Below are 26,021 nucleotides of genomic sequence, written 5' to 3' on the forward strand. Positions count from 1 at the left end.
CCACTATATAAATACAAAGTGATGCAAAGGTTGATACAGTGGATGACTGGCCAAACTTCCTGCACAGGATAATGAGCTCTGAGCTGACCTTGATCCTTGAGGAGTTAGTGCTCCTCAGTGCTGGCTTCATTGAAAATATCAGCTCAGGATCATTCCAAAAACCAATGCAAATTGTTAGAAATTATTAAGAAAAGAATAGAGAGCAAAACAGAAGAATCCTTATTCCACTGTATAACTTACGATGAAACCTGCTCTGTGCAGTTTGGGACCTCATTTCAAAGAGATTGGTTACAATGGAATTGCAGATGGTTTAGAAAAAGGCATCATGGGAAGTATTTTGTGTTACGTGGGTTTACAGCTGAGTAGATCAGAACCCTTTACCGGGAAAGAGACAACTTACAGAGGAATACTCTTGAGGGAACAAATTTGTAAGTGACATGGAAGTCAGTAGATGCAGACTATTTGGAGGTGACTCTCTGAATGCCAAGAGCCAGATTTCATCAAAGCTAGTGGGAGCCAGGTTCAATCACAAAATAAGCTGAATTGTTTTATAGTGAGTAGCAGATATGCACAGCTCCTTGTGAACATGATGTTACAAATCCACAAAGTTTACATAGTTTCATGGGAAACTGGGAAAAACAGATTCACATAAATAAATCTAAATAAATAAAATATATCAGCTAGAGGAATTGCTTGAGGGGAAAATAATTGGAGTTGGGAGAATATATGGGGGAGCATAAGTAACTTACATGCTTGCCTTCATCTACCTCCTGTATGTGCATATAGTCCCTGTTTTTTCAGAGCAGGGTGGGGCTGAAAAGAATGAGTGATAAACATAAACTTTCTTGTTATCGCAAAGTTTTCTGCTGCTGCACTCCCTGAGCACAAATGATGAGCTTACTGACCTGCTCTGACCATTGCTCTGAAACAGCATAGCTGTCTTTGTTTTTGTTGGCTCACCTAATAAAAACAGTACTAGTGAAAGTTGGATGTGTGTAAGAGCTTTGAAGGGCGAAAGGATTATTTATATATGAACATGTGGCTTTGAATATGAGTTCAGATCATTAATACACTAGCAGATCTTGAGAGCTTCACACCAAATCTTTAGAACTGGAGCAAGACCCTTTGTGTTCAGCAACAGCTAGATCACAATGCAAAATGTGTATTAGACTAGATAATACAAGATTGACTTCAGACTTCTTGTAAGCAAAGCAAGAAATTGTAACAATATAGAAGAATATTGTAATAAAAATAAGATGTTATGAGCAGTTAAAACAGGAAAGCTTTCACATTCTGTTCCTTAGTTACTGGATCAAAACACCACTATCTTGTAGGTTAAGTATTTTCTGATTTGCAAAATTGTCCACAGTTTTACTAGGATCCTTAGTCTAAAAAAATTTGTACAGGTATTTTTAAATAGATGCTGCCTCGTGCTTTATTTGCAAGATCATGGACTAGCTGTGCTCAAAATCAGTGAATTGCCAAAATTAAATGAAGCATAGCACAAAATTCTAAATAGATTGAAACATTGGCCAAACTTCTGTACAACAGTGATTTTACTAGAATATTCAGTATATTGATGACAGGAAGAAATTATCTAAAACTAAAATTTAATCTAGAAAAATCAAATTATTTCAATGTCAAGGTACTGCAAGTTTCCTTAAAAACTCTCAAATACCAGGCACACTCCCATTTTATCAATAAAGGCATATATAGTTCTATACTTATTAACAGGATTAAATGAGTCAGACTTATCTTGACAAGAAATGCTTTGTTGTCTAAAAACTTGCTTTTAATGTAATTGAAAATAGTGCTGCTCATATTTTAAAAAATCCTAATAGTGTAAAACTGTCATGCTGAAAGAGGTGGGATGGAATTGCCGAGTGCAGATGCGCATGTAAGAGTGATGCTGAACAATAAACCGCATTCATATTTCTTTTCCACAGAAGGTGCATAGTGGTTTGGATGAACTAATCCCTCAATATTGCCAGCTATGTACAATAAATCATGCTAAAAGATTATTATTTATGGGAATGCTATGATTTTTTTTTTCTGTCTACACTTGTAGTTTATTTTCATTTTAAAGACTTTAGACCATAATTCTGTACTTTTAATTTTGTATTCAGTATGGGGAGTTAATCCCAGAATGGGGCTTTTTGGATGCAAAATCTGAATGCTTGTGTAGTAACAACAGCTGTCCCCTCACCATGTGGTGTCTTCCATTGCTTTACTGTAGAGATGAATTTTGGCCCAGTGTTTCAGTAATATTGGACACACATGGTTTTAGGTGACAAAGCAGTATGTTTATGCATTCATTTGACTCTCGCAGTTACAGTTGGCTACAGATTAGAACAGGGAGAATACATTCACACCATGACCACCCTCGTAGCTGCTTGTAGTACTTGGATCACAGTAGGCGCTGTTGCATCTAAAGACACAATTAACTGTTGCTGAGGAATTGCAAATTCACAAAAGCTCCTTTACAGCTTTTGCTGTTGAGAGTGGATTTTCTAAAAAAAAAAAAAAGAAAAAAAAAAGAAAAAACCGAGCTTTTTCAGAGATTTTCCTAATATATAAATGTTGTAGATGTGCATATTCTAATATTATTGTCAGCTTGAAATAAGATTAAGAAGTTGATATTTTAATGTAGCTAATGAATTTTTGTGCTCTGAATTAGTTGTGTAATTAACTACAGATGTACAGAATGTTTGTAGTTTTGTCAATTATTTAGGAAGATAACCTCAAGAGTTCTGTCATATTTACAAATGGTTAGTAAAACTGTGAGCACAAATCAAAGCTTACAAAAAAGTCTGAAAATAAAACTTAGCAGAAAGCTTTCGACATCTCTATATCACTGAAAAGATCATCTTGATTTCCATGTGTAATTGCTTAGATATGCTTTGGATATGGTAAAAGAGAATAGCTGTGAATGTAGCTGTGAATCTATTTTAAAAAACCCCACAAACAAGCAAAACCTCCACCAAGTTTTAGTACAAATTAAATAGAAAATTACAGTAAACTGCATATTAACCCTAATTTTGAAGTATGAAATTTGGCTGATTTTTAAACTAAAGGCTTTTAACCAGAACTCTTTAGAAGAATTCATTATTTAAATTACAGTGATAAAAATTTTTATAAGTAGAACATTAAGCACTGGAAATCTTTCTTTACACAAATCCCTATGAAATATTTTTGTATAAAATATCTATATGGCGTATAATGTAATAAAAGTCTATGGTATATCAACTTGTTTAAACCACTAAAAGTAATAAGGCTATTTTGCAATGTGGAGATTTTTCCAAGTATGTAATTTCTTCTGTAGGTTTGGGTGTAATTGTATAATGCAACAATGTATGTGTGAGATCTCTCACATACACACACGTTACTTAAGAGTCTTGTGTTTGAATCGTCAGAGATAATTAATTTCATTTTATTCTTGTATTAAAAACTATGAATGTTTGAGGCTTTCAGCATTGAATCGAGGACTACATGGATCCAAACCAGGGCGATTGATAAAATCCTTGCTACTATTGGCTATTATTTACTGTCTTTTAAGTGGCAGGTTGTATTTATGCCAATTTATCTGCTTCAGGGAACACTCTTGATAGCAGAACAAAGTGAATAAAAGTAGTTTGCTTTGCAAATGAATGCAAATGGTGAAGCCTTTCGGGAAGCCCTTTAACGGGAGCAATGCACTTTGATTATGAGTGAAGCTGCCATTTGGACATGGTGAAAAGAGCACGCTTGAACCATTGATTGGGGGAGACAGTAAAAAGTCAGGAAGGGCCCCGTTAAGCTTGCAGTGCGGCGGGCGGATGTCAGTGTGGTTAGAGCACAGTGGGAGAATGACAGGCAGGATTAGTGTCAGGGAGAAGCTTTGCTGTAGTTGTGGAGATGGTCCCTGGGGTCACTCACCTCTGACTGTTGTTCTGTGCTGATGGCTCTGTAATGCAAACCGCTTGATATGTGCCTGTTCATTATCGGAAATGGTGATTAGAAGAGGTATGTCATAAAGAATTCCTTAAAAAATAAATAAAATGGCAAACTACTGATGCTAACAAAGATTTGGCTCTGCAGTCATTGCTGAAGATGCTGCAAATGTCAAAGACGGTTACTGCGTTTTGCCTTCTGAGGCAACCACGACTTCATGCCTTAAAGTGCTCTAATTGTGTGCTCCTTGCTTTGTTCACTTTTATTTGGCTGGTATGAAGACAGTCATTGTTAACAGCTTGGCATGTAGTTAGAGTAATACATTTTTATGTCTTTTGGTTATTGGGTAGTAGAAGCATCCGGTCTGGTTTTCTCGCATAACTGCATTTTAGGGAGGGGGGAGGGGTGTTGTTTAATCATCTTGATGGAATATTAAAGTTCAACAGATTTCATTCCTGGTTCATGCTAGAGTGCTAAAACACAGGATGGTAACAGTGACAAAAAGCTAAGATGACTGTTCGGTGTCATTTAGAGGCTTTTATAATATGTCAAAATGGAGGTATTTTCTGTGTCTTTGCTGGAAAAACATTAGATAGGCAATTAAGTAGATGTTTAAAACTTTGTGTCTTAAACCATTCTTTTAACCATGGAATCGTTTAGGTTGGAAAAGATCATTGGCTCTTCAGATCATTGGCTCTAACAATTAATCCAGCACTATGAGCCCCACCAAGTGTCACATACACATGGTCTTTTAAATACCTCCTGGGATGGCAATTCCACCACTTCCCTGGGCAGCCTGTTAAAATGCTCAAAAACCCTTTGGGTGAAGAAACTTTCCCTGAAATGCAGTCTAAGGCTCCCTTGGGACAACTTGAGGCCATTTCTTCTTGTCCCAGATCTTATTACTTGGGAAAGAGGCCAGTCCTCACCTTGCCACAGCTTCCTGTCTCAGGTGGTTGTAGAGAACAAGAAGGTCTCCTTGGAGATTCCTTTTCTCTAGGCTAAACACCCCCAGCTCCCTCAGCTGCTCCTCATCAGACTTGTGCTCCAGACCCTTCCCCAGCTCCATTGCCCTTCTCTGGACTCTCTCCAGCACCACAATGTCCTCCCTGAACTGAGGGGCCCAGAACTGAACTCAGGATTTGAGGTGTGGCCTCAGCAGTGCCCAGTGCAGGGGATGGTCACTGCCCTGCTCCTGCTGGCCACTCTGTTGCTGATCCAGGCCAGGATGCCATTGGCCTCTTGGCCACCTGGGCACACCCTGGCTCACGTTCAGCTGCTGTTGTCCAGCACTCCCAGGACCTTTTCCAACTTGCATCTTTCCAGCCACTCTGCCCCAGGCTGTAGCACTGCAGGGGTTGTTGTGACCCAAGGGCAGGAGCAGGCACAGGCACTTGGCCTTGGTGAACCTCAGAGCTCTGGCCTCTCCCCATCAATGCAGCCTGTCCAGATGCCCCTGCAGAGCCTTCCTGCCCTCCAGCACATCAGCACTCCCAGCCACCTCAGTGTGTGTCTGCAGACTGACTGAGGGGGCCCTGGATCCCCTCATGAGGATCATGGATAAAGGTATTAAACACAACTGGTGCCAGCACTGAGCCCTGGGGAACACCACTGGATGTAATTCCATTCCCCAGCACCCTCTGGGCCCAGCCATCCCAAGGGTTTTCTGCCCATCCAGCAGCACCCAGCCAGGCCATGAGCAGCCAGTTTCTGCAGGAGTTGCTGTGGGAAATGGTGTCAAAGACTCTCCTGATGTCCAGGGAGGCACATCCAGAGCCTTTCAGTCCTCCACTGAGTGGGTCATCTCACCATAGAAAAGGAGATCAGGTCAGTGAAGCAGGAGCTGCCTTTCACAAACCTGTGCTGGCTGGGGCTGATCCCCTGGTTGTCCTGCACATGCCGTGTGATGGCACTCAAGAGGATCTGCTCTATGGCCTTCCCTGGCGCCAAGGTCAGACTGTAGTTCCCTGGATCTTCTAACCCTTCTTCTAGATGGTTATTGCATTTGGAAACGTTTTGTGAGCTGAGATCTCCCCAGTGAGCTGGGTGTGCTGGTAAATGTTTGAAAGGGACTGACTGAGCACTTCCTTCAGTTCCCTCAGTTCCTTTGGGTGGATCCCATCCAGCCCCATGGACTTGTGTTTGTCAGGTCACTGACCAGTCTTGCGTGGATTATGGGGGCTTCATTATGCTCTGTCTTCCAGGTCAGGGACTGGGTACATGGAGACCAATGGATCTTTCCATTGAAGACTGAGGCAAAGAGGACGTATGAAGTACCTCAGTCTTTTCCTCATCCTGTGTCATTGTTTCTGCCCATGTTTAGTAAAGGATGGTTATTCTCCTTAGCTCTCCTTTTGTTGCTCATGGATTTGCAGAAACATTTTTTGTTGTCTTTTATGGCAGTACTCAGATTAAGTTCTTACTGGACTTGGGCTCGTCTAATTTTTGTATAAACCCATATTCAAATTAAAGTATTGTTGAATATTATCTTTACTACATTTTATAGTGTTGTGTTATGTATGTTGTATTAAAGTTAATAGAAATTAAATGTGTTAGTCTACATAATAGACAAAATGTTTTTTTTGAGTGTTCAGGATTTTTGGTATCTTACTGTTGGTCGGTTGTTTTTATCCATTTTCAGCAACAAGACAGAGAAGATACCCAGTTGGTTTTTTTTTTTTTACATTATTAGATTAATTTGTTCAAAGATTTTTTTGTCCGTATATTACCTTGCAAATAAATGTCCAATATTCTGGTGTAATGAATGTTTTACAAATGTTTTACAGGCACCTGAATGGACAGAGGAGGACCTGAGCCAGCTGACAAGAAGTATGGTTAAGTTCCCAGGGGGGACCCCCGGTCGATGGGAAAAGATTGCTCACGAATTGGGTCGATCAGTGGCAGATGTGAGTTCACTCAGATTTGCATTGTGTAGAGGATGACAAACCAGAACAAGACAGGCAGTGTAGAAGGCAGACGTATATGGGGGCCGACATTGTCTTTTGAGAGAAGCTACAATCCTTTTAGGACCTGGAAGTGAACCATTAACTAACTATGCAAGAAGCAGATGTCAGCCAGTCTCTCCCTCCACAATTAACAGCTGTAACTGATCAGCTGGATGGGGAATTCTGGTGCTTACAAACTTCAGCTACTGTAACCCACTAACAGAAAAACAATGCACTGCAGGTTTTGGAGCAACCTCCTTTCACTGCAAGTGAATGTTAGTGTGACTTGGTTAAAGATTACATCTCTGCTTCAAGCCAGTCCTTAAAAAAATGCATGTGATCTAATGGTGTTTAGACAGGTGGTTTCCATTAATTAAGCAGAAATATCTTTACAAATTTTAAAATGTGTAATGTGTATGATACTACTTCAGTGCCATTTTCAGTATTATAGCATGCTTAAAAATTATATTATGTAAAATAATTAATGTCCTTGTTGATCCATATTTTATAGTATGTACCAGATACCAAAGCAAGCTTGTTCTTACAGTTTTTAAGTGTAATGATCTTAAAACCCTTAGGGGCTAGACTGTAAAAGACTTTTTTTTTCCAAGCAATAGATCACTAGAACATGATGTAGTGTCTGCTGAGGACCATTTGAAAGCCCTTTCAGCTGACCCTATCTTATAGGCTCTGTAGGGGTTAATGAGAATAACGTTTAGATCTGTTCATGTACACTTAGATTAGATGTTCTTTATTTATCATATTTCAGGAATTATCTTAAATAATAGGAAACAAAGCCATTGACTACAGCAAAATATTATAGCCCTCTGGGAAATTTGTGTACTTCTTAAATTTTTTTCATTGTTGATATAATCACAAAAATATATTTTTAGAACTTACTTTTAAAGTTTTAATGCCCTTATACTGTTCTGATACATATACTAAAAAATAAGTCTTTTGCACTGTTCTAATTTTACAACAATATATTATTTGCAAAACAGTGTATGTAAGTAAGAAGTTACTAACCTGCTAATCAAATGAACTTAGGGTTTTTAAGGTTTATTGTGTTCAGTATTATTATATTTCTTGAAGTATTCATACTACTGAACTGGAGTGATTTTATTAAAAAGATGCTACCTTTTCCTGATATTAGCAGCAAAAATATTTCACTTTTTTTTTAGTATACAGTGTTCATGGCAAAGAGCATTTGAGATTGGTTTGGAAAATTTGATTATCTTGATACAGATAGTACAGACATGTGGAATAGTCCTACCTACATCCATCACAAAACTAACACTGTCTTCAGATTGCCTTTTGCACTCGCTATCTGCTTTATTCCTTGACTTCAGTGTATTAAGAATCCTTTGCATAATGTATTTGGCCATCATACTTGCACCCAGCCAGTATTGGAAAGAAAAAAAAAAAAAAACAAAGCTAATTTGTTTCTTCCATTAGATGAGAGGTCCTCAGCAACTTGTTGTTTTGTTTCAGTGAGTAGGAAAGAGAAATGAAAGAAATGTGATTGTTCTAAGAGCTGTCATTTTCTTGTATGAAAAAAGGAATTTCCAAGATTTTTATGTGTGGAAAAAGGTCTGAGTGTAATCCTCTTTACTTCTACTAACCTCCAACTATATGATTAATGTAATTGTTCTCCACACAAGTTTTACTTCTCTAAAAATTTTCAACTGCTGCTCGTGCTAGGTCAGCTTTCCTGACACAAACTAATTACTAGAGTTTCTGCTACTTTTATCATTGCATTACACAGAATTGCAGCAATAAGATATTACAAGCAAAGAAAACCAAATGTTTTACAAAATTAATGTTTTGAACAAAAGCTTCATGGGAGCTTCTTTGGTCTCAGATTGTTACTGCATCAGTACTAGAAATGGTGAAACTGGAAACTACTTCAATAAGATGTACAACTTATATATTTCTTGAAAAATAACATAGGATCTAAATTTACAGCAAGGATTCCTATTTTATTTGGGCATAATTAGATAAGAAATGTTATGGTGAAGCTGCAGGAGGAACTTCTGGGTTGTTAAACTTTGTGTGCAGTAAGAAAGGTGTTTGCATGTGCAAGCAGCATTTGCTGCCCAAACAGCTGTTCCTTATTTCTGCTGGGAGCAGGGCAAGGAGATAAGTTCTGGTGTACAAGGTGCTGCTTTGAAACAGCTTGTGTAGCAGAGGTTGGGGATGCCTTGCTTACAGCTGGTTTAATAGGAGTTGAGGCAGAGAGGGTTTGAAGTATGTATTATCTAGCAAATGTACTAGGTCTTAAAAAAGAAAAACATTCAAGGACCAATTTGGATTTGGTTTTCTAACATTTTCTAGTACAGGAAATACCCTTTAAAAACTTGAGATTAGTGTCTGTCTGCTTCTTTCTTCTCCTGCAAAGCACCAAGAGCAGTAAGGCTTGATTTTCCTTTCACAGTTAGAGAATCATGATAGAAAGAATTAATAAGGTACAATGTGCTTGTTTCTGAGTGATTTTGTGCATTCAAACCTTGTTTAATAGTAGATTAGCTAAATAGGTATTAATAAAAATAGCTCAGAGTAATCCAGTCCAAAATGCTGTTTCTGTTGTTGCTTCTGTTTCAAAGCTTTCTTCCTAGGGAAAAGAAAAAAATAAAAGTTAAAAAAAAAATTTCAAAACATTTTAAAGAATAAACTGGCACCATTCATATATATGAGAAGAGCATCAGTGAAATTCACTTTCAACCACCCCAAAGAAATTCTATTTTGTCCTAAATTTATTCTTTTTTTAAAGAAATAAACTCCTACTACGTCCAACTGTGTTTCCACTTGCAATTTTTAAGCAGTGTGAAGCACCAACTTGAGGAGAGTGTTCTTGACTTTTTTGAACTTTTTAGTTTCATGTGTTGTTTTAGTTTTTAGAACTTTTTAGTTTCATGGTGTTGTTTTAACTTACTACATCCTTAGTTTGGTCTTGTTTTCAGTATTGCACTTAAACATGTGGTTTGATAGAAGGAGTCCAGATGAGAATAACAGGTTCCTAAAATGTTATCTACAAGGGAAGATTGTGAAGGAATTCATGTTGTTAAACTGAAAAAAAAAAAACCCCAAACTGAACTGAGAATGTAAGTTTCAACTACATAAAAAGAAAACCATAATGAGGAAGGGTCTTGTCCACTATATTAGTTTTACAGGGCAAGAAGTTACTGCCTCAAATTTAATCAGAGGCTGCAGAGTTAGACACTGGAGGATGAAGAATTACAATGGAGATGATAAAGCAGTGGAATAAGTTGCTGTGGAGTCTCCGTATTTGTGGGCCTTTAAGAACGGGTTACACAAACATCTGCAAGAAACAACATCAATATAGTGGTTCTGCCTGAGGTTAGTCCTTCTCTTCATATGGTCTGTGATTACACCAGCAAGTGCAAGCTATCTGGGAGGAAACAAAACCTTCCCTACAATTGGAAGCATGTGTGAATTCACTTTTAAAAATGTAGAATTAAAGCCAGATAGTCACTGTAGTTGGTCAGTAATCACTGCATATGCCTTGGCTTGACTTCTTAAATTCAGTAAGTCCTAAGTGTTCCTTCAGCCTTTTTCTTGACTACTGCTATTGAAGTTGGTGTTTTGTAGACATTTAGTTTGTTAATTGTTATTTCCCAAAGCACAGCCCAAATAAGGATTACTGTGAGGCCCATTATATGGGTATGTCTACCAGATTCCCTGTCCAAACAAGTACATCCACTCGATGTGATGCAGGCTGCTGGGAAAGTGCCAGCCAAAATCCAGCAATAAACAGTGCATGGCACTACATCCATGCTGTAGTGCCCCTGAGCTCATTCAGCTCTACTGTTGCTATTTATGCTGCCTCATGTGACACCAGCAGAAATATCTTTGCAGCATATTCCTGTGCTTTTCACCTCAGAGCTAGGGGTAGGCTTGTAGCCATGTACAGGCATACTGTAAGAAGGGTTACTACTTGAACTTCTGGCATGGTAAATGTAGGATATGTTTATCTTGTCCCACTTTGGGAAGACATCTTTTAACAGCCAATGAATAATCGACCCAAAATAGATGAGGTTAAGTTGTGCTCACTTTATCAGTATACTTAATTTTTTAAATTATTTAAATTGCTAATTGTCACTTCAATATGTGCATATAGGGAATTTAGCAATCTTTTGCTATAAAGATGGTTTTCAGCTGGCTTAGTATAATGAAATCTTACTGCTTTCACAACTGAAAGCTTCTGCAGCTTTTAAAGTCATTTTTATTGCAATTGGCTGTTATTGTAAATTAGGTTTTCAAATATTTTGATTATGAAAGGGAACTGGAGTTCAGTTAACTCTAATCAGGATTCCTGCCTGCTGACCTGGTTACCTGTACCACTGTTCTCTGTCATCCTCCAAACATCTGTTCTTTGACCCATTTTCCTTGCTGAATTTGTTGCTCCAGGGTTAGTTCTCATTCCTGTCTGCCAATACTTAAGGAAATAATTGACCTTTTAAAAGAAAATAAAAAAGTTATGTTTGAATTTCCTAAGCACTGTGAACACTCTACAACATAGTATAAATAATGAATGGAGTGGAGTTGCAATACTACTATTTCTGCAGAAATTATATTGTTTAATTTGACAAATGCTAAGCCTTATGAAGATTTATAATAATGATTGTCAGCTTTTGCTGAATTCAAAAATTGAAAGAAAGCACTTAGATGGGAAATTATAGAAGTATATTGTCCTTGACAATACCAATCTTTATAGATAAAAAGTTTTAAAAAAATATTTGCTGAAAGGCATAAATTAATTTCAGTAACTACAAAGGACGTTCAAATTGTAAAAATAATAGAGGAAGTAAAAGCTGTCTGGCATGCCAAACAGACTTTAATGTGATTATTAGGTACAGGTTTTTTAAATTAAAGGCAAAGAGATCTCAGATTTCATACTTGTGAAGTAATATCATTCACTTGTCTTACAGGATTTAAACTGATTCTGTTTGCTCCTGCACTCACTAATCTCATGCATTTGTGTTGCAAAAACAGACTGATTGGGATTTGCTGCTTGTATAGAAGAACACTGAGGTAGACAGCAAAACAATAGCCAGGTGGCAGACATTGTGAAGTACCATGAAACCTGAAAACATAAGGTTGGGGCGGGAGGTGCTTATTTTGTGATCTCTCCTGTATGCCCAAGCAACAGTTTCAGCCTGTAAGTCTGACTGTGTGAGTTTATACTCATTATACTTTATATGTCATTGTAAAATAGATTTCTTATTTTTGACAAATGCCAGCTCATTTCTTTGTCAACAAGAAAACGGCTACATGAGGAATGGTCCATATGTAAAAGCTCATGAATTTATTCGGTCTTTTGCTTCTGGAGATTAACTGTTTTCCTAAGACTGTTTTATATTTCATTTTGTGTACTGTGTGTTAACTCAGTTGCAGTGCAATCCAATTGTGGATATTCTGAAACACTCAGCCTTAGCAGTTTGCATATATTTATGTAATCAATAGTTCTCCCAGTTGCTTATTGAAGTATAAAGACCTAGATCGAGGCCCAAGAGAAGTTATGAATATCTAAGATGGGGTTTAGATAATATATAGGTCATGTAGATCCCTCAATCTGAGAGTGAAGTCTTCAAAACACCTGCCTAATCCCACAGACACACCAGAGTGACTCTGTTGATATTTGGAGGGAGGAAAAGGTGGTTGCTGTTCACAGCACTCACTGTACAGTTTTATTCTGTGCACTCCTGCAGCTGTCCCTGCCATTTTTATAGGATTGGGCGGTACAATGCCCCTATAAACAAAACTGGATTTTTGTCTCATAAAGCATGACCAGAGCATTCTTCTCACCTGAAGGAAAAGTTTTTTTACAGAAGGCAGTGGGATAGCAACTTTTGGTCTTGTGATGTCTTGTGAAGGGGTTAAGCCAGAGATGTTGCGACATTTCATAGAGTGGTGTAAATTAATGTATTATCTCATAAAGCTCATGGTGAGCTGGGATTGAATTTCATTGCAGAATTCAAATTTATGACTGTCAGAAAAGGTAATGTGTTTTGCACCATCAGTAACAAAATAAGATGCCTAAGTAGTTGTTGCAGTGGGCATTTGAGTCAAACTCCTCTCCTGCATGAGTGCCTATAGGATAGAGCTAAACACTCTCTCATGGATTTTAACTGACAAAAAATAAGCACAGTATGAAGTCTCCAGTATTATCACAAGTCTAATTGCAAAGTTCTTCCTCCTGTGCTCTGAAGAAAGGAGCAATTTTTTTTACTGCTTTAAATTAGCTGTTTAGGGAACTAAACTGAGAAAGTTCTACATTTGGTGATTTAGATCAAATTTGCCTTTTTTGCAGGCTACATCTTAAACTGCCTCGTAATTAAACTTAGAGTTGTTTTGGGGATTTCTGTTGCTGTGGCAAAGTTCAGAATCACACATGGCTTCAAAGTTCATAAGCATAAGAAAACTGTATTGTTGCTGGCTGCAACTGGTGACTCTAAGCAAATTTCATTTAAATTCTTAACACAGTCTGTAGTTCTTTCAACACGAATGTTGTCCTTAAAATACTCATCTCCTGTGTTAGTATGAAATTTAACCTACACAGTGGCTAGAGATTAATTACATTACCAACTTTTGGGAAAGTTTGTAACACTCTGCTAAACTATTACAAGTAGTGCCAAAACAAAGGTATATCTGATTTGAAATACTTACTTCAAGTGGTCTTGTAAGTTGCAAAGGAGGATACTTGGAAAAAGGGAGAATGGTTTGGCTCAATGCCTCAGTATTTGAAGTTTCCCCCATCTGGTAAAACTGAAAGACCCTTTTAGCAGTTCTTCTAGTGTCTAAAAGAGAAGGCAGTGTATAAAGCAACAAATTATGGGTCATATGGAAATAAAAGAATGGGTCATTATTGTTGTCTGACTTGTGTCAAACAATGCTTGATACAGTTGTGGCTGATATGAAAAAAGCTGTTTAGATCTAGATTGGAAGGAAATTCAGTGCAGCAGGTAGTATTTTGGTTATAAGGGGAGAACTTTAAATTTGGCAAGTTATTCTGTGTGGTTCTGGACAGTTAGATCTGTAAAAACCTCCTACTTTGAGAAAGCCAGGAAGGCATTAAAATCCTTCTGTATCTGGCTTTCCTTTGTAAGAAAAAATGTGATTAAAACTCAACCTCAAAGATTCAAGAAATTCCTCATTGCTTCATGATAATCTGAACTACACACAGGCTTCTCCACATTATTTTTTCCGTAATTCCACAGATCTTTTCTCATAACTAGATGGGGAGCAAGCAGGTGCAGGTGGGTGCTGAAGACTGCTACTGGGAGAGCAAATTTCTGATAGTTAATGCTGAGAAACCATGACATCTTTAGTAAGTACTTAGAGAACTTCTGATCAAGAAGATGCTGAGAGTAATAAAAAATGTTTCCAGACCCTCCAGTGTTTAGTAGCACCATAATGTCACTCTTCTTTGCAAGAAGTTTATATACATTTGGAAGGCCAAGTGATGTAGATTTTCTTCCTCTACAAATTCCTACAAATTATTTTCTTAAAATATCATTAGAACCTGAGAGGTTTGTACTTCTGTGATGATCTGCTGCAATCCTAATCCAAATACTATCCTAGAGAAGGCAGGTGGTTGTTGCCTGCAGAAGAATGCCAGGAGACAGCAGAAGGCTTCAGTGGCACCTTGGTGTGTGCCCTGCAGGGCTGGGCTGGGGGTGGTGCTGGAGGGCTCAGCTGAGCTGGTGAGCCAGTGGCTGCTGGTAGGAGAGTGGGGAATTGCTCTTCATCTTCTGCAAAAAGGTTCTGTCTCTCTGTTCAGCAGCAGTAGATTCACTGTACCTGACTTTACAGGGTTTTCCCTCTAGGTCTGTCACAGTTTTGTGCTTTTTTTTTTTTTTTTTTTTTTTTTATCCATGCCTTCCCTGCAGGGTGAAATGTACCCTCTCATTTATGTGATAGCAAAGTTTGCTTTTGCCTGTGTATCTGAGAGTTTTTAAGCTGATTCTGAGTTTTTTTCCTGTATATCTCTGAAGTATCATCTGAAAGAGGTGGCAGGTGTCCAGGGTAATAAGAGATTTAACATCTGGATGGTCATGAAGAGGAATGTTTTTACTTCTAGGTGTCTTGTTAAGTAGCAACTAGTCTTTGTGATCTGGACTAATTGTTAGCAGTACAGGAGGAAACCAGCTCTGTCTGGCTTTCATCACATAAAATCATCCCACTAATCCCACTTGCTTTCGATAGAATCTTTTTATAGCTGAAGAGCTATTGAAACTCGGTTCAGAAGGGAGTTCTCAGAAGCAAATTGTTCCTGTGGTTTCTTTCTGTAGGTCCCATAGTAAGATAGTTTGATTTCTACTCCAGCAATTTGATTGCTTGCATCCAGGTTTTTTTTGTCATCTTTATCTGTCTAAGGAAATCTGTTTCACTGTGCATGATACTACCTGACTTTATTTGTGACTTCTGTTATCCCTGGTGGACTACAACATTTAAAGTTGATTCCTATAAAATAATGCAGTGTGTCTGTTCAGCAGTACAAATACTTGCAGGAATATGAGATCTGTCTTCCATTTTAAATCAATTTCACAGTCTTGATCCTTATTACTTAAGGTGTCCCCAGACCCAGGATTTCTTAAGGGGGTTGGCTAATACACTGCTGAAAGCTGTTGTCCTAACAGCAGGCTTTTAGCACACCTTCCCACAGTCAGGATAAAACTCATAATTTAATATACATGAAAACTATAATTTTAAAGCATTATGCAGGAACAAATAGCAGTAATAACTACAAGACAGTATTCTACAACTGCTTCATACTTTAAATAAATTTTTCCAAGTATGTTACCTGCTACAAAATGAAAAAGTAGTATCATATAAGCAAGCTATGATAAGTAATTGAGTAGAGAAAGCAGTGGAGCAACTTACGTTGCATAACTTAGTGAATTTTTTATGAATCAGTTAGGAACTAGCTAGTAAATAACACTATTCACCCCTGGAAAGGAATAGTGGAGTATCTAAATTGATATTAAAGATGTCAAAAAGCATGGAGGAACAGGCAACAGAAGAGTCTGCAGATTTGAGTGGCAAGAACAATGATTAAACTCCAACAGATCAAATTGAAATACAATTTCATATGTTCCATAGGCTGGATTCCTAATAATCCTCAGCAGTTTAATACTGACATGTTAACGATTCTTGCCCTGTGTCAGCATCTGGAATGACAATGACAGTTGAGGCTGATGGACACACAAATCCGAAGCCTAAATAAATAAGTGATACCTGAACTCTCAGTGAAAAGAGCTGGAGTAAACCTGAACTGTACCTAGAAAAGGACTTCCAAACATCCCTATGAAGAAGAGAGCTGACAAAAATAATAATAGACAAATAATCTTCTCCTGTAACCTGTGAATGGTGATAGTAAAGCTGTGGGAAGCTTGATGAGTTGTCAAACTTATGTCAACTGAAGGCGCTTGTTCAATGTTTGAAATAGTAGATTTTCAGTATCTAAACCATACACACAGTTGTTATTTCCAGCTTACCTGGTGAATGTTCAAATTGAAAGTCCATCAAAATATGAACAGATATCATAAAGCCTTCAAAAGATAAAGTCTTGGAAATATTAGATGTGATGAATGCCGTAACTTACCGCAAATGTTACATCTGGGTTCACCAAGCTATAATGACTGAAGTTGGCCGAAATGAGATAACCTATAGAAAGACTCCTGATTTTTTTGCATGTAAGGGGAAATGCAGTCAGCATCTGAGAATAAACCAAAATCCTTCACTGTTCAAACAGAAAGGAATGCTTTAGATTCCAGTCCAATTAGATGCAATATGCAGCAAAATTTATGTCTGTTATGGGATACATGCACTAACTGAATTTGGGGACACCTGTCTTGTAAAGGAAACTGAAATTCAGCTGATTTGCACCACTTCCAAAGCACAGTTTGTGCTGCATATGTAGTCTTAGCTTGAAAGATAAACTGTTAATTGCTGACCTGTGAAAATGCCAGCGGTTCAACAGGGAGAAAACTGAACTCAGTTGGCACTGAGGCAGCAGCTCATGGTACCTGTCTTTGTTGGCAATTCGTTGTGCTTTATTTTATTCAGGGAATCTTTTCTGCTCTCTTTTTCTTGCCTTCGTGTTCCTTGTGAGCAGGTTGTAAATCTCTGAAAGACCGACTTTAAAGATAGCGAAATGGTTTAGAGACAGTTTTTCTGGAATACACAAAGATAGATAGGACCTTGTCATATTTACAATGAACCCACTGCGTCATTGCAGGAAGCTCTAAAAGCTACTTACTTGCATGGCAAATTCTTCTCCCTCTTCTGAAAAGAATCTATTATAATCCAGTTTATGTAACATGATTTCTATTTAAGAGATGCATAGCAGGACACCACTAAGGATCCATCCTGTTCAGCAGTCAAGAATGGTTTCTGTTCCTCTCAGCCTTTTAAATTATTAGTACTGTAGAGACACTGCTAAAGATGGAACACAAACATTTCAGTTTTGATTATTCTAGAATATAATTTTTTTTAAAAAGGCAATTTCTATTAATGGATCGTGTTTTTCAGAGAAGGTCTCTTCTTTTGTTTCAAAATTGGGATCACAGGGATCCCTGAACTGTTAGTGTCACTTAAAATTATCTGTTCATATTACAGTATTCTGACTTTTTTCTTGGAACAATTAAAACTTTGTTGTACTGCAACAGTAGAAACGGGAGTTTTCTGTGCCAGATGTCTACCTCTGGATAAAGGTTTTGGTTAATTAGAGTTGGGATTTCATTGTTCAGAGAGTTTTCATTTGAACTTAATCATCCCAGAAAATGAGGCTTAATTTGTAGGGAAAATAGACCACTTTGCCTTGTTAAGTCTTGCTGTCATTTCCTTAAGGAGATCCAGCACCAGCCTATTTTTACAGCAAACTGCTGCAATTTTGTGGGCAGAAAGTTGGGTGGGAGGAACCAAACAGACCAGACTAGAAGCAGATGGTACCAAGGTATTTTAACTATTGAGGTGCTCACTTACGAATCTTGTCATAGAATAAAAATCCTGAATCTTATAATTTAATTCTTCTCACAGCAAGTAGCTTTACAGCCCTCTGGCAGGTTTGCTCTCTGGTGCTGCTGTGAGTAACGGCTGCTGTTATTGTTAACATTAGGTAACTAAACCAGCAGAAGTCTGTGCTGTGGCTCGGGAGGCCTAAATGACTCCTGTTGTGGGTAAATCCCATAAATGCCACACAGAGGAATTCCTGACTTTGTAAGTGACGTATTTTGTATTTTTTTGCTCTGGGCAGCACACTGCCACACACCTTACACTAAAGGTGACATCTGAGGTCCCAGCTTCAGAGAGCAGGGAACACAGGGAACCCATGCCACGTAGTAGCAGGTTTGATTCAGTGTGTTGCCCATTCAGATTTGAGTGGTTCAGGCTACTTGATTCCAATTTCTGGCTTTTTAATAAAGCCCTCATGTTCAAAAAGAAAAAAAAAAGAAATTTATATCTAGTATTTAGAAAACATTGTCAGTAATTATGAAGATTGTATAATTCTCTGAGTACTACATTTTAAGATGCTTTTTTTGTGGTACCTGAATTTGGGACTGTAGGCTGCTATGTAAAAGGAGCTACAAGAGAGCTGGAAAAGATCTTTTTACAAGTGCCTGTAGTGATAGGACAAGGGGCAATGGCTTTGAGTTGACAGGAAGTAGGTTTAGATGACATATTAAGAAGAAATTTTTTTACTCTGAGTGTTGTGGGGCACTGAAAAAGGTTTCCCAGAGAAGTCTTGGATGCCTGGAAGTGTTCAAGGCCTGGTTGGTCCAGTGGGAGGTGTCTTCATGGCCAGGAGGGTTGGAGCCAGATGATCCTTAAGGTCTTTTTCAACCCAAGCCATTCTATAATTCTGTGGTCATTCTATATAACAAAGATGCTAAGTAAATAAAGAATCGTAATTTTAAGTGAAGCCTGGCTTGTTGTCTGTCATAAAGTCTAGAAATTTGGGATGAGTAAGCTCCTTGGTCTCTTGGGGAGAAAGCCTGTTTGTTAGCTTACAAACAGAACAAAATTGGAAACAATCACTTTTTACTCTAAAAAATCAAAAAACACTAGTGTTATTTTTCTCCCAGGACAGAGATTTCAGTATGCATGGAGAGGCTGAATCATGCAGTTCTTTATCCTTAGGACTAACAGTTGTAACTTCTGCTGCAGTACCAGGACTGAGGAGGTGTCTTTGCTGATGTTTGGCAGTCACACTGTTACCTTTCCTTTGGGGACTGAATGCCTGTCCACTTCTGTGCTTCATCATCTGGACCTATGTGGGTTATTTTGTTCTTTTGTTCAGTATTGAGAAACTAATATAAGAGAAGATAACTCATTTGGCTCTTTCCCCCCTATCCTTGTGGTATTTCTAGGTCAGAAAATTAGGGTTTAACAAGAAAAGAAAAGAAAATTTGAGTATCAATTGTGGTGTGTTATGGTGATAGTAACAGAAATGCTATATTATGTTCATTATTTAATATTAAATAAGACATTAAATTAATTTAATAAGCCAGGAATGGCTTAGGAAGAACAAAATCTAGAAGCTTCAAGCTATTTTGAACTCCACATAGGAGCAAAGGCAGCCGAAGAACAACGGCCTCACCATATTTACTGTGTCTTCAATGCAGGTGATTTGTGGTAAGCTAATAATGAATTATTCAATAGCCCCAATGATACAATTTTTTTAATAGCTCTTCATTTTTGTTGTTTTCATGCAGGTTACCCTGAAAGCCAAACAGGTGAAGGATTCTGTTACATATACACCAGGTGTGTGCTTATGAAAATGACTGGGTTTGGGTGATAGCTGTGCCTTTCAGAGTCTGCTCTGCAGAGAGATTTTTGCAGCCTTGCCTTACTTTGAGGAAAGAGAATTGCTGGATATTCCGAGGGCACCTTTCCCTTTAGCTACATCCTCCTGGGGTTTGGGCATTTCTTCATGTTGTTCTCTTTGCTTATATCAGTGTGAGAATTCAGTAGCTCTTCCCCTAGAACAGAGAAGCTCCTAATTGGCAAAGTTCATCACCTCGATGATCAAGTGAATGCCTTGATTTCTCAATTTTGTTTTTCTTAAGCTGTCAGTTCAGAAAAGCTTTTTGTCCACTCTTCACTATTCTGAGAACCTTTAATTTGTGGGCAGTTCTCTGCTTGTTTGTGGGGTGTTTTACTTTTTCAGAAGTGTAACAGCAGTGCTTCTAACAGGTGTCATTAGGCTCTCAGAGCTTAAAACGCTGGCACACAATTCCAAAAGTTTCAAAGCTAATATGAATCTACCGGATCACATCATCACCCAGAGAGAAAGGGAAGAGGAAGTGGAGGAGGAGGGGAACTACAGTCTTATATCAGATCAGATGGATATCCAGACAGATCCAAAGGACACCATGGCAAGTGAAACCAGACAGCGCAGACGAAAAACTAAAGCACCTGAAATGGCTCTGCTGGCACCAAAAGAGGTACCAGAAGAGAAGGGCAGGGGGAGACGTCAGAAAGATTTTGATAACACTGAGCAAGAGGAAGAGAGTGATGATGAAAGCAGAAGAAGGGAGAGGAGCCGTGCACCAGAAGAACTGTGGACTCAAAATCAACAGAAACTTCTTGAAATGGCCTTGCAGCAGTACCCAAAGGGAACATCGGATCGCTGGGATAAAATAGCAAAATGCGTTCCTGGAAGAAGCAAGGTATGACTTGTTTTGACTGAACTATGGTATAAATTGAGGGGAAATATATTTGCTTCCAATTTATGATTACCTTAAGAAAGAGAATCCGTACAGAAAGGTGAGGCCTATACTTGGCCTCTCAGTCCAGACTCAGTTGACCTAAAGAGTGTGACTGGCACGTTTGTTACTTTATTGGAAATATTTTTTTTGTTTATTTCAGCTTGTGTGATCTAATACACAAAATGCTGAAGTAACTCCTGTCTCATTTAAAATACCTACCTCTTCTCTGCCTTTCATATCTTCAACTGCAGAACAAAATTAGATTTTAAAACAAATTTTGATTCAAAGTTAGTAACCAAACGTTGATGAGCTGCTTTGCTTACACTTTCACAATACCTTTCTCAGCCCATTTCAATGAACAAAAAAATAAGTAATCCATCTGCAAGTGTTAAATGCTCAATAATCTATCTAATGTTCTTTTTGTAAGTATAATTTCTAAAAATAGCATTAATTATCATTGATATAGAAGGTCTGTACTAGATTTCCTAATAGTTGTGACACATTAGTTTGCTTGCTTCAGCCACGGTAGCTGCAGAAAAGCCCTGTAATATTTGTGCCAAACACAGTGAGGGAGCAGGAAGTGAAGTGGGGAAGGATTCTGGTGTCTCTGGCTCTGAAGCTGTTCAGCAGTTTCTGGTGTTGGCAGGTGCTACATTAGTGACCTTGAAGGCTCAGCTTAACCTGCCTGCAGTGTGGCTCACACCAGAGTAAATGTTTTAAATAGATGCTGCAGTACAGCTGTTCCATAATTGCTCTTGCAGTCATTGTCAAGTACTGGGCAACTGTTTCTTGGGTTTGTGTGCTCTTCAGATAAATGAGCCACTAAGAAATGTAGATTACAAGTTCATTTTTCTAATTCCCTCTTCACTAGACATAGTGTGCAAATTCAGTGTGCGACTTGAAAAGAGAACAACCAACCAACCAGCCAAGAAAAAAACTCAACAAGAACCTCACAACAAAAAAACATACAAACAAACAAACAACAGCAAAAAAACTCCCCAAATCCAAACAAACAAAAAAACCCCTTCACAACCCCCAGAACCCAGCTCTTCTTCTAGAATAAAGTAGCATGTATAGAGTTAAAGCAGTATTAAAATACCAACGTTTGAATAACACTCTTGTTTTTTCTTTCAGGAGGAGTGTATAGCAAGATACAAGTTGCTTGTTGAACTGGTACAAAAGAAAAAAATGGCTAAAAGCTGAATGTTGTGAGCAAGAAGAGATGTGGCTCATCTTTGTCAAAATGGGGTTTTAAATCTCATATGCAGAAAACTGCATTTTTGTACCTCAGTATTTCTATACGTCATGTGCCTTAGTAGAAGAAAATAATAATAAATCTTATACCATCTTACCTGGTTTGTGTGTTGAAGAATGAAGGCGTGTTCGTATTGAAGTGGCACATCTGCATTAGGCAGATGTGTGAAAACAGTGTCTAAAAGTGAGCAGAGGTTCAGGAAGGCCTCCTCTGATACTCACATAATGAATCTGGTAGGTTTGCAATTGTTAAGCAAGCACAAGAGTAATGAAATTCTGCACTCAAAATTTATTTTCTCTTTCTTGCACCACTAAATGCAAGACCATATGCTTGTAAATACCTTATTCTTATAAATATCTAGCAACATTTTGAAATAAGTAGGATTTTTATTATTAACTTCCATGTATATTTATATGCACCTGCAATATTATACCTTCTTTTACCTGCAGTGGTATTTGACAGCATTGTTAATTCAGTAAAGTTGAAATGGGTAAAAACGCTAAAGGCCTTTATGTTTTAATTAGAAATTAAGAGATAAGGTAGTTTAGGACTGCTTTTTAAGTACAGAATGGCTACCATTCTTGGGCTAAGAGTTCTCATTTTGGGGATGGTTTTGTACCCTGGATTTAAATTGAAGAACAGGTTATAAGGGTTATATTATTCCATACTTGTAATTTTGTTTTATGTAACTTTTCCAAAATTGTGAAAAGCCTAAAATGCTGGAACAATGGATATTTAATGGGCCGTAAATGACAGCAATAAATCAGAGCAGCCATTACAATCTATTGTAAGAAACATTAAGGACTTGCATTTTTTAAAGCATTATTTACCATTCAAATTGTGATTCAATACCAGGATTCTAAAAATATTTTGACCTTTAATTCAAAATCAGAATGGCAACTCAAAATGAACTCAAAACCAAAATTTGGTGGCTGAAAGTCTCTGTTAACTTCCTGCCATTTCCACTGCTGATTTCCCCAGTAAGTGCCCATTGTGCTCCTTCTGTCAAATTAGCACTTCACAACATTTCATCCTATTCCCATAAAACTTCAAGGGCTAAGTATTTAGGGAATATAACAATGTTCCATATGTGTTCCTCTACCAATTGGAGCTGCCTTTTTTTTTTTTTTTTTTTTTTTTTTTGTCTGATATTAAGAAAGTCTTAGTTGATAGAAATAATGATATTATGGAAACCTAGTCAAATAGAAAATAATGCATCGAATTTTTTTTTTCACAGAGAACTTCACAGCTTACTTGCACTGGAAGTTACACATATTTGGAATGTGTGATCTGGGTGCTAATCAATGGAATAGCAATTCTGTGCTACTTTGAAGGAAGAATCTTAGTGAGATCAAGTGAGGTATTTTCAAGAGGTATCAGGAAAACTTAACTTTCCAAAGCTTTTAGTCCTCCAGAACACTCAGCGAGAGATAACCAGATGTAAAGCAAGGTATCTGAAGTGGCTGCAAAGAACAGCTGCTAAAATGGTGAAGGGAATTGGGTGAGAATTAATGGGTGGAGCTGGGGTAGAACATGACCAAATGGAAATGTACCGTTCATGAAAAAAACAGACTGGTAATGGGAATATTTCTGCAGTTGCTAAAAGAGAAATCAAATAATGGAAGAGTTTAGCATGTGAAGAGGAGAGAGTCAGCTTTCTTTTCCACTTTGGATTTACAAGACTTTACTTGGGATGGTGTGCCTGGTTCAGTGTATCACACTTTGAGATGCAGACACCCAGAAGAGAGAATGATCCAGTTTGCATTGCCCGATTTGCTAGGAAGGTATTGTTGGCGTTTGCTCTAGACTAGAGGGAGAGAAGAATCTTCCAGGTATGTAAACAAGAGCTTTGCAGTTGTGTGATCTCTGTTTCCCTGATGTGATCCATATGGAACTGTTACAAATCTGCTGTGGCTGTGAAGGATAACAATGGGCTCAGTTTGGAGTGAGGAATAGCTTAGTTAGGTGTCAGGGCAAAAAACTCCAGTGGCAAATGTAAGAAGGAGTTGGGAGGACTCTTGACACCTTTATTGCTGGAGACCTAAACTTAACATGAGCACCTGCTCAAGACTGCCCCCATCCCAGCGGGGCTGTGCAATAGTCACACGCTGCCTCCCAACACCTTCTGCTGCCCTCCAGCACAGCCTCTCCGCACGGGGCTCAAAGGAAGGAGGATGAGCACTGCTGACTGGTAAGAATGTTTGTTTGTTTGGGCCTTCACACTGAGAAACTTAAAATAATGCTCCTGACAAATCCAGTTTACCTGAAGGAAAATGTTTAAGGATGGGCGAAGGCTGTACATTGCCACGCTGTCACGCTTGGGTCGAATACCTGAAGTGCTGGATGTGTGTCTAATCACAGGTGCTGCTTAGCCTGGATGGAAGGGAATTGATGGATTGCAGCCTTACTGCTTGAAGATTGAACCTTCCTGAAAGCAGAGGCAAGCTGGCTCTGTAAGAGAAATGCACTGGCCTCTTGCACAGTGGCACTGCACTGGGAATTGCCTTTAAAGCAGTGCCTTTAGTCTGTGGTGACTGAGGTCAGACATGATGCTCACCAGAGAAGTGGAAGACTGTAGAGCCAGGCTTTGTTTTCCCATGGGTCTGTTACCCACCACCACAGCTTGTTTTTCTTAAACCTGTCCATGAAAACCAAGGTCACTCAAGACTTCGGATTTAAGCAGCTTCTTCCAACTGCTAGTACAGAATCTAGCAGATTTCCTTTAAGTAATGTTAATACTTGCCTGCTAGCAAAATACATTTTCTTTCCTGGGCAGTTTTGAGCTGTAGCTCAACAGTGCTTTTGCACAGTAACTTTGTGTTCAGTCCTAGAGAGGGTCTGTGCTGTAGGTTCTACACTCTGACTTGCACCTGAATGTGTCCTGAGCCTACTCTGAGTGTCTTTGCTTGTCTCTGCTGATGGCATGGGCAGAACACTATGGAAAGGAGTTGTTTGGAGCAGATGAGACAGGGAGGGCAATATTCCCTTACCATACTGAAGATAAAGTCCAATGCCAAGCTAGAGGATCCTGACAACCATACAGAAGTGAGTAAGTAGAATCTGGCTGAGATGCTGTGAAGTGCTCTCATTTAGGCTGTTTAGTTCTAGAGGAATGACTGGCAGATGCTGTTCTGAAGTGGCCTTTTGTAAATGTAGACGTTTGGACTATATTACTCTCAACTTCATGGTTCTCAGTGTTTGACCTAATTAAAAAACAAATCATGGAAGATGTATCAGGAAAGATTCTGCAATGTGACCTATTTGTGAGATTACAGGGCCTGAAAACAGGAACAATGAAGAGTTCTCCTTTAGGCAGACCAAACAGTATCATTTTAGTGCAGCTTATGGAAAACAGGCACCAGAAAACTGGTCAGTTTAAATGATACACAGTGCTACTGCTGAATGAGTTGCTCCTGCTAACACAGCTTGAATGGATAAAGTTGATAAAAGCAGGATTTCAGACGTTTTAGGCTGTCCAGAATTAGTTGGCTTCTGTAAGCCATAAGGTTTGTTGTTGTTGTGAGTGAAGTGTGGTTTTGGTGAAAAACGTTCTGAATGCAGCATCTTTAGTCTGTGCTGCTTTCGTGACACTGAGCCCAGGGCAGATCGCAGCACACTTGGAGAGCTCAGCAGCCTGGCTGCCAGGGACCTGCAGAGAGGCCTGGGCTGCTTTGGCATCCAAGGCATTCCACAGGGACAGCACTGTGGGCTTTACTGAACCGGTGCCAAATCAGCCACAGACCATCATCTTCCATGTCAGGACTTGAAAAATCGTTGAAATGAGGTTGGTTTTGCCTGCATCTGGCCCTCATGTGAACTTGGCTTTGATGTGGTCTCTTTCTTTAAAGGGCTGGTGAATTGAATTTTTGTTTGGATGTCAGAACTGTCCTTTTCATTATTCCCCTGCTGTTGCTGTTGGCACACCAGGACCTGTGGTACTGTAAATCACCCACTGCTATCTTGGGCTCCTGGCACCAAATCTCTTTTGACAATTTCACAAGTATTTCTAACTTCGCTTCTCTTAGCAGGAGACAAGTACTAGAGTTTAGGCAGTCCCTCCAATAGAAGAAATACACAAGGAAAGGCAGGACTTAGCACTTTTACTGATTCCTATGGTCTTATTCCAGTTGGAGCAAGGTGACTTACATTGCCTAAGCG

At 38.6% G+C, this 26,021-nt stretch overlaps 1 protein-coding gene across 2 annotated transcripts in view; it reads left to right on the top strand.

Moving 5' to 3' along the window:
* The window catches only part of DNAJC1 (DnaJ heat shock protein family (Hsp40) member C1), a 108,937-nt gene extending 86,978 nt beyond the window's left edge, over positions 1 to 21,959 (top strand). For both annotated transcript variants that reach the window (XM_066316388.1, XM_066316397.1), the window contains 4 exons: positions 6,717 to 6,836; positions 19,613 to 19,661; positions 20,094 to 20,569; positions 21,743 to 21,959. In XM_066316388.1, the coding sequence (XP_066172485.1) occupies positions 6,717 to 6,836; positions 19,613 to 19,661; positions 20,094 to 20,569; positions 21,743 to 21,811 (714 nt within the window). In that variant the 3' untranslated portion in view covers positions 21,812 to 21,959. The remainder of the gene's footprint in view (positions 1 to 6,716; positions 6,837 to 19,612; positions 19,662 to 20,093; positions 20,570 to 21,742) is intronic.
* The last annotated feature ends 4,062 nt before the right edge of the window (positions 21,960 to 26,021 follow it).

The sequence above is a fragment of the Sylvia atricapilla genome, chromosome 1, assembly GCF_009819655.1.
Source record: "Sylvia atricapilla isolate bSylAtr1 chromosome 1, bSylAtr1.pri, whole genome shotgun sequence".
Lineage (NCBI taxonomy): Eukaryota > Metazoa > Chordata > Aves > Passeriformes > Sylviidae > Sylvia > Sylvia atricapilla.